At 26.8% G+C, this 9,935-nt stretch overlaps 1 protein-coding gene across 1 annotated transcript; it reads left to right on the forward strand.

Moving 5' to 3' along the window:
- Positions 1-2,038: 2,038 nt before the first annotated feature.
- Positions 2,039-8,269, forward strand: LOC130940326 (2-oxoglutarate-dependent dioxygenase 19-like). The gene is made up of 4 exons (XM_057868437.1): positions 2,039-2,349; positions 2,784-3,019; positions 5,801-6,128; positions 7,860-8,269. The coding sequence occupies exons 1-4, from the start codon at positions 2,104-2,106 to the stop codon at positions 8,106-8,108; spliced, it is 1,059 nt and encodes a 352-aa protein (XP_057724420.1). The 5' UTR covers positions 2,039-2,103; the 3' UTR covers positions 8,109-8,269.
- Positions 8,270-9,935: the final 1,666 nt, after the last annotated feature.

Raw genomic sequence — 9,935 nt, forward strand, 5'->3', positions numbered from 1 at the left:
ACAAATAAACAAAAAAGATACATAAGAACAAAAAAAAAGATGATGACGATAATGATGATAATGATAGTAATGACGAAAAAAGATAAAAAGAAGAGAAAAAAAATCAAACGAAAAATAAAAAAAAAAAAGAGGAGGAAAAAAATTGGCGAAAAAAAAGAATGTAAAGTAGAGCGCGTATATATGGGTTAATAGTTAAATTAGTTTCTAAAAGATAGTTTGTTCTTCAATTTAAATTCATTCTTTAAAGATTTTATTAATTAAATTGGTCTTTTAAAGATTATAAATTAATCATTTTTATCTTTCAATCACTCAATTAATAGTTTTCGTCAATAATTGATGACATGGAACATTGACTATGACTCACATCATATATGATACATAATATGTCCAATTAGACGTTGAACAAATATATTTATGAAAATATATTAATTTAGTTTCATTAAAACATCTACTAGAATTATGGTTTATATAATTGAAAACAAAAATAGACTAAATTAATAGATTTTTATAAACGTATTTGTCTAATGTCTAATTAAATATACTAAGTATCATGTATATATGTTATCAGTTAACGTTCTATATCATTAATTATCAACAAAAACTATTAATTATGTGCCAGAAGGACAAAATAATTAATTTATAATTTGATTGATAAAATTTTTCATAGGCGAATTTAAAAAATAACTTATTTTTTTAGACTAATTCGACTGTTAACCTGTATACATATACTTGACTTAATTGGATTTTATTACATAAAATATGTGGCCACCTAGTATTTCCAATTCAAATATATCAATCCTTACCGTCAAATTAAATTTAATATCAAGATTTTATTTGACAACTGAAACCTCGTAGGTAATTTGTTATCATTGATAACTTGGTATGTACGTCAAAGTTAAAAATTTTAACATTCACTTTGATAAAAAATAGATGGATCAACAATAATGAAAGAGATGAGATTCCTCTAAGAAGAAGATTATTTCTGGAAGAAGCGATAGTTATCTAACAGAAAAAGTACCAAGAGTTAAAAATTTCAGTAGTCATAACTCATAACAGCAGCAGAACCACAACAAGCTCCGCATTTAATTTAGACAATTATTTCATCACTATTAGGTATATATGACGTAACGTTGCATTTAAATATCATGTTTGAGTTAAAAAAAAATCTAATATAACTATTATATACGTGTATTTAATTATGTAAAAATACTAACAAAAATAATTATAATTTATATTAATTGTGTTAGAATTATTCAAAAAATAAATATAATTAAATGATACAGTATTTTTTGTAATTTTAACGCATTAAAATTAGATTATGATTCGGATCCAGCCTTCAAACTTCTCTCCTGAACGATTATCAAATCTAGGGTTGGACCACCCTCATCGCCAAAAAAAGATTAATAACTTATAATATTCTAATCTAATATTTAAATTCAAATTCTTCCCTTATCTTAAATAAACAAGATAAATTAAGGTTATTATCACAAGTTATATAAAAAGAGTTAGAGGTCCCTCAAGTACGTTACTAATTAATTCCTCACACACATGTTTCTTAGATCTATTCTAACTCGAATAACGGAGTGTCTTTGCAGGTATTCACTCCTGCCCCTCCAACCATGCAATCTAACAACCCTTGGCTCGCAAGTCCTCAATTCATCTCACAATTCGTATAAAAAACTTCTAGTACAGACTCTAAAAATAAAAACCTAATCAGTTGTATTTTTATAGAATAAAATATAAAGATACACAAAATATTGCCTTCATCTTTTGGCATTTTTGTCTGGAAACACAGATTCCGCAATGAACCTTACTAAACTCGAAAAAGTTTAATCACGATCGAAGCAACCCCACAAAGGCACAAACTCTTGGTGTGTGATATAATGTCCCCACGCACTCCCACGTTAGAAAAATCTCAGCCTTTTAAAATTGCTCGACGATTTTCATGCGTGCGATCCTAACTAAGAACCTTTTGGCATATTGCATACTTATTATAACTCATGCCTACTTTACTCCGCTATTTAAGTCGCAAGAGGAGTAGCTACTAACATCATATAATCATTCGGGTTTCTCTGGAGTTTAAAACGAAATTAAAAGAGAGAGATGTTGAGTGTTAAGAAGGTAGCTGAATCATGTGTTAGTAATAGTAAATTGGAGCGTATTCCCTCAAAATATATGTATTTGAAAAATAAGAGCGACGAGGACTCCGTTATTTTGTGTGATGAAGAAGCTCAGAATATTACAATTCCGACAATTGATTTCTCCCACCTTATCTCTTCCAACCCCACTCAACGTTCCAAGGAAATCCAACATTTAGGCCGCGCCTGCACCGACTGGGGTTTCTTTATGGTAACAATATTTATATATTCAAATTTTTTATCAATTAAATCTAACAAATTAAATAATAAGACTTCAAATAATACTAGCATAACAGATTTTTAATAAGTTGAATTATCAATAGTAGATAATACAACATATTATTCAATGGTTCGATTGATGAAATTCATATATATATATATAATTCAATCACGTACATACAGAGTAAGTAATTAAACAACTAACCCAAATGAGGGGAAAAGAACTTAAAGAAAGACACCATCTGCTTGAAAGAATTTAGAGAAACACAACAGCACCACCAATGGATGATTATTTCTTAGTATAAAATTTTAAAAAATGTAAAACCATTTTGTGAAGTACGGGTCCTCTAATAAGTACCATAAACTGAATGACATGACTTTACTTTGGTTATTAAATTTGAACTATTATTATTATTATTATTGCAGCTAATCAATCATGGGGTGCCGGAGACACTGAGAGAGGAGGTGCTTAGGGCATGCAAGGGGTTTTATGATTTGCCTGAGGAATATAAAAAGCAATATGAAGGAGGGGACATATTTGCTCCAATAAAGTGTGGGACAAGCTTCAATGCCAATGTGGAGAAGACCTTTTTGTGGAGGGATTATCTCAAATGCCATGTTCACCCTCATTTTCATGCTCCATCTAATCCCCAAGGTTTTAGGTACCACACTCTCACTAATTAATAACCATCTTTAGTAATCCTATATATGTTTAGCTACTATTTTTCTTGATTTGGATATTCGCTAATTATATTGTTTGAAACAAAAGTAAATAAATTTATAATACAGATACACATAAGAATTTCATCTTTCTTTAATTTCATCTCATCGGAGATCTATATATAAATTTCAATATTGCAGTTTTTTATAGGCTCATTATTTGAATTTTTTTTTAGAACCTAAAAGGCTCTACAGAAGTTTTTCAACCACTTATTTGCCCCTTTTTTTTCAAAAATCAACTTGTCCTGTTAATCAAATAAATAACATACTTTTTATATGTCCGCTTTTTAAATTATTTTTTTCGTTGAATCATATAAAGCGAGAAATCACATCATTTTCTTCTTCTCTTCAATTCCTTTCGTTTTAGTTTGTCTTCTTGACTGCAAGCCAACTAGGGTAGTATATCTTCTAATAAAAATATTTTTTATTCATAAGAGTTGAATATTGGATATTGTGTAAAAGAAGTCACAGACGTTAAATTATCTTGTCTATTTTGGCATATATAAAATGATACGTAATTAAAACCTTATGAATAGACTTCATCTTGACCATTTTTACCATAAAAATGTTTGGACAACAATAAAAATCAACTTAAATTAGATTAAATTTATTTTATTTTGCATTCCTTAATTAGGGTTGAAATAATAAGTAATATTATTAGGTGTAATAAGTTTAAGAGTACAAAAGAGGATAACACTATATGAATGTTGGCTGTTAAAAGAAGCACGTGATCAATGATATAGTTTTTGAAAGGTCACTTCTATAAAGATGTTTAAAATGTTTTTTTTAAAGATATTTTTTATTAATTAAAATTTAATACATATAATCGATTAAATTATATTATATTTGTCAAAATTAGATCAGACAAATTAATTTGGCCGAAAAATCGGTAAATCAAACTTTAAGCCAATCTAAATTAATATTCTTTTTTATAAAAAATGACTACAATAACCTTATTATAAAAAATGACAAAAATATTATTATTAAATATATTTTTTAATTTTAAAAATCCTAAATTCTAACCCTATAATGACACAGAGAAAAGAAAATAGTTAAAATTTAGGATTCTCAATATATATATATATATATATATATATATATATATATATATAATAAGAATATTTTAATCATTTTTTATAATAGAAATATTGTAATTATTTTTTATAAAAAAATATTAATTTAAACCGGTTCAAGGTATAATTTATTGATTTTTTGACCAAATTAATTTATCTGATATAATTTTAATAAAAATAACAGTTTAATAAATTATATGTATTGAATTTTAATTATTTAAAAATAAAAAAGACGTTTTAAGCGTCTTTTTCTAAACGACTCCCTAATTTTTATATCATTCATATCCCATTCACTTAATATAAACAAACCAATCCAATTATCATACTTCTTAATTTTTAATAGAAAAATGATCTTTAAGTATTTTCTAAAATTTGTTTAAATGTATGAAATTCAAAGATTTCCTATAACTAATTTATGCACTAAGTGGATTTCGTGGGTCACCCTTAATATATCAAGATTTTCTTATTAATGAAACAAAAACTAATAAAAATAAGTAAAAAAGAAAAGATAACCTAATTAAAGAGGAAAAAGATTAATTTTAAATGGGTGGATTAGTTGATCACGAGACTTTATTTGATGAGACATCACGTTCACGTATATAAATGAATAAGATTTTCTTTATCTTTTGTTTTTCTTCTGTCAGATCATAAATATAGATATGATTTGTTTTTAGTTCATCACCATTCTCCAATCTTATCTAATCTGAAACTTATGAACAATGTCTTTCTTAACTGCCAAATAGATTGGTTTGAGACTTTTGAGTAGAGTTTAAATTCTATATCTAAATTTGTACTTCTTTAGTACTGTTTGTGACATATTCACTAAATTACTATTTTAACAGATTCTCCTACATGCTAGACTAAAAATATTTAAGAATCGCTAATTTAATTTCCTGTGAAAATTTTATATCTTATGATTATATGCACGATTTATAGACTAATAAAATATTAATCATATTAGATATATATTAAAATCAACTAATAAAATTAATTATTAATATAAAATACACATTAAAATACAAAATATCCATTAAAAATAAGTTAAACTATACATGTATAAGACAAATTTAATAGTTAACTTTAGTGTGCAAATACAATTTTTAATAAAATATTATTTTAATGATAAAATATTTTATTATCTTTAAAATTTGTCAAAAATTTAAAAAATATCTAAATTTTATTTTATTTTAATTTTATTCTAAAATTTTCGATTTACATTAAATGTATCTAAATTTTTGAAAAATTTAGAATTAATTAAAAGTATATTTTAATAGACCTAATTAAAATTTAAAGATATTTTTAAAATTTTTGAATATATTTTAATGGATCTACATGCCTCCATAACATGACTTATGGGCAATATATGTTCAAAATACTAGTCATTGCATAATAAAATCGGATAATTTATCGTTATTATCGTTAGAATATAATTTTAATATACTGTTGATGTAAAATAATTTTATATATGTATTTAATTTTGTAATGTCATATTGATAAAAATAATTTTTTTTATATTAACTACATAAATAATTATCTAAAATAATAAATATAATTAAACGATTATGTATTTTATACTGAAATATATTAAAATTAATTTATTATTATTGTTATTATAGTTTGCTAATTGTGGATTTTATTAACTAAAACTAGAGAAACTACAGAAGCATACTGCAAAAAGAGTAGGGAAGTGATTGGAGAGTTGCTAAAAGGAATATCAATAAGCTTGGGACAAGAAGAAAACTACATACATAAAGTGATGAATATTGAATCAGGGTTCCAAATGATGGTTGTTAACTTTTACCCACGTTGTCCTATGCCTGACCAAGCAATGGGTCTCCCTCCACACTCAGATCATGGCCTTCTAACCCTGTTGCTGCAAAATGAGCTTGAAGGCCTTCAACTTCTCCGTAATGACATGTGGATCCCTATCCACCCTTTACCCAACTCTTTTATTGTTAACACTGGAGATCACATGGAGGTAACGTTAACTCAATAATACTCACTTCTGCATGCAATTTCATTCGTTTATTCATTTAATTTGTGTTACTTCAACATACGCTATTGTCACATCCTTTTTACATGCATCGATAATTGAGTTCAATTAATTATTAGTATACATTAGTGTTAGTAGTATAGTGCAGCTAAAAGGGTTTTATACTAACAAATAATTAGGTGTTCCATGTATGTATAAAAATATTAAATCCTTTTGTTTGTTAATTTCAATATCTATTATTGTGTTTGTATATGTACATATATTTGAAATTACTATTTTTAGATATAAGTGTGATTTTGATGCATTAATAGTGTAAATTATTTTAGGGAACCACTCACATAAAGACGTTTAAAACGTCTTTTTTAAAGATGCTTTTTTAATAATTAAAATTCAATTTATATCATCGATCAAACTGTGTTATTTTTGTTAAAATTAGACGAAATAAATCAGTTTGACTGAAAAATTGATAAACCAAATTTTGAACCAATTTAAATTAATATTTTTTATAAAAATGACTATAATACCCTTATTGTAGAAAATGACTTAAAATATTTCTATTATATATTTTAAAAACTCTAAATTCTAATTTTTCTCTTCTCTATGGCATCATTGAATTAGAATTTAAGATTTTTAAAATTAATATATATAATAAGAATATTTTTGACATTTTTTTATAATAAGAGTATTATAGCCATTTTCTAAAAAAAAAAGAATATTAATTTAGATCGATTCAAGATTTGATTTATCGATTTTTCGATCAAATCAGTTTGTTTAATCTAATTTTGAAAAAAATAATACAGTTTGATCGATTATATAGGTTAAATTTTAATTATTAAAAAACGTCTTTAAAAAAAGACGTTTTAAGCGTCTTTATGTGAGTGGCTTCCATTATTTTATGTAGTCATTTAATCACGTTCATTTGTTTAAATTTTCATTTATGTATTAATTGTTAAAAGTAATTATTTTTATATGTATGTGTAAAATTTTTTTTACATTATCACCATATTAAAATTATTTTTTTATATTAAAGAAACATCACAATTAAATTCTAATTAATTATACACAAATTCTGAATTTATTTATTATAATTATGTATAAATTTCATATTTAGAAGGTTAATTCTTAATAATTGATATTAGTTAATTTTTTATTACAAACTTATTTTTTTATGTTAATATTTGTAGAATTTAAGATTTAAAATTATAATTTAATATTTAAGATTTAAAATAAAAAATTGACTGATGTCCAAAAAAATATCTCTTTAGTTAAACTAAAAAATTAAAAAGTCTTAGGGAATAAATTTTAGTAATGGTTTTGGTCGGCATAAACACTAAATTATCTTAAATAAATAAAATTTATTAATTTATGTGTCTTAATTTTAGTAAATAAGAGTGTAAATTATATTGATTTATATGAGTAAATTCTGATCGATATAAATATAAATTATGTATTTGTATACAAATTTTTATAAATATTAATATAAATTATTAGATACGGACTAAATTCTGATCTAAAATAATATTTATTGGTCATGTAACATTTTCTAAGAGCTATATGTAGCACTAATAATAATTTTCGTTGACATGGCAATATCCTATATACAATCTGCAAGAAACAAACATTTTCCTGGTTAGAATAAACTTGCTGCTTTGTTTTTGCTGAAACCATAAGTATTATTTGAGACTTGAGAGTTTATATGTTTGATTTAAATGGCAGATATTGACTAATGGAAAATATAAAAGCAATATACATCGCGCCATTGTGAACAAGAACGCCACCAGGATTACTATTGGTACGGCGCATGGGCCGCCGCTCGATGCCGTGGTTGGCCCTGCCACTGAGCTGATCGGGGACGACAATCCCCCTGCTTATCGTGCCATCAAATATAAAGATTACATGCGTCTTCAACAGAGCAAAGAACTCGACGGAAAGAGTTGCTTGGGTCATGTTCGCATTTCAATATAGAGTTCAAGCATTTATGAATTTCTTGCTTTGTTTGTGCTGTAATTTAATTTGAATTGATCTGCGCGTGAGCATAAGACAAGGTTTTTTGCCTGCTGTGCCTTCCAATAATATGGTTCTTATTGATGGTGATAAGGATATAATGATTTAACCTTTCTGAGTGAGTCTTCCTGAGCAATTTATTCCTTTAGTTTCTTCGACTTGTTTTAAGAAGTCCGGAATGCATGTATGTTGTCTTTGACGATTTACAGTGAAACCTTTTAGATTTTTTCTTCATGATGAAAATTTTCAAGTATCAACATATATGGCCCTAGCTTGATTCCAAGGTGAAGATGGGACTCACACTACAAGAAAATCACCAAAAATCGTTGGATTTATTAACAGATTTACTAAAAAAATTATACGGTAAATTTATTATCATCGGATTTATATTCGAACGACAATAAGTTTCCAATGGATTTTTTAATCCACTGCAAATTACCGACAAATTTTACAGCAGATTTCACCTCATAATTGATGAATTTTTAAATGTTATTACCATCAGATTCGTTTCACAGTAAATTCGATAGTAATATATTATTTATAAATATTATTTGATAATTAAATCAATTCATAGTTGATTTATCCGATGACAATCAAGAATTCTTTTTATCTTTTAAAATGGCTATACGGAATATTTATTATAACCTGATATATCATAATCAATTTATTAAGAATAAAAAATATTCAAATTCGAATTAACGAAAACTAAATATTATTTTTAATCAAAATAGTCAACTACAATCTAAAATAACAAACGTATAGAAAAAAAAGTCAAACAGATAAACGACAATACTGTCAAACAAATCAAAACAAAACCCTAATAACTATGGGTGTTGATAATTGTCGTCGCCTTCCTCCTTTGGTTCTATTACAATGGCGGTCTAGGTGGTGGTATCAGTGCTTGTGCTAGTGCATGTGCAGAGGACGAAAAGTCTTCTCCAGCAGCGGTGCTGCCACCAACACCTATTTGTTCATAGTAGATCGATGGCCATCTGTTGCTGCATTTGTTGAATTTGATCCAGCTCCTACTTGAGCTCCTGCCTCAAGGACTTTGCCTTTGCATCATGAGTATCCCTTATTGTCATACTTGTGAGAAGCTCATTATACCCTCTCCTCGAGTCTATGGGGTTGGTGGCTGAGATGGACGAATTCCTCACGCACGGTTGAGGTGTAGAGGTTGTTGGCGATGAACAACCTTAGCTCGTAGACATGATTCTTGTATGACTCGGATGCAGTCTTGTGCTATATCGCATTAGGATCGACTATGGAAGCAGATGTATTGTTGTCGTCCTTCCCGCTCTACTGAAATTGCTGGGTCACAACCTCTGTGTTCTGTTTGTATAATTTCTAACACATAATATACAAATGTTAAGATAACAATTAAATAGTGTCAACATTAGTTAAAAATGATTATATGTTACAAAATAAATTAAGATGATTACTCACATAATAATCTGTAAACTGCTGATCAACAAAATAGTAGGAGCAAAATGCGAATGTCTCTTTGGCTAGAAATGCCTCACAGATGCTACATTTGATTCTAGCACGGTTCTTCATAGTTCGCTTGAATAACCCAATCAACCTCTCAAAAGGATATTGACAAGCACTAAACACCGGTTTAGAATATTCATAAATTTAAAACTCAAGTTTCATTGTAGCTCTAAACCAAAATTTAACGTTCTTCAAAGATTAGTTTAAATGTCACAAATTCAAATTAATATCAGGAGTTTAATCCCGAATCATTCTCCCTAAGAATCACAATCGAGTGAATTATCATTAACTACGAAA

The sequence above is a fragment of the Arachis stenosperma genome, chromosome 7 (genome assembly GCF_014773155.1).
Source record: "Arachis stenosperma cultivar V10309 chromosome 7, arast.V10309.gnm1.PFL2, whole genome shotgun sequence".
NCBI lineage: Eukaryota > Viridiplantae > Streptophyta > Magnoliopsida > Fabales > Fabaceae > Arachis > Arachis stenosperma.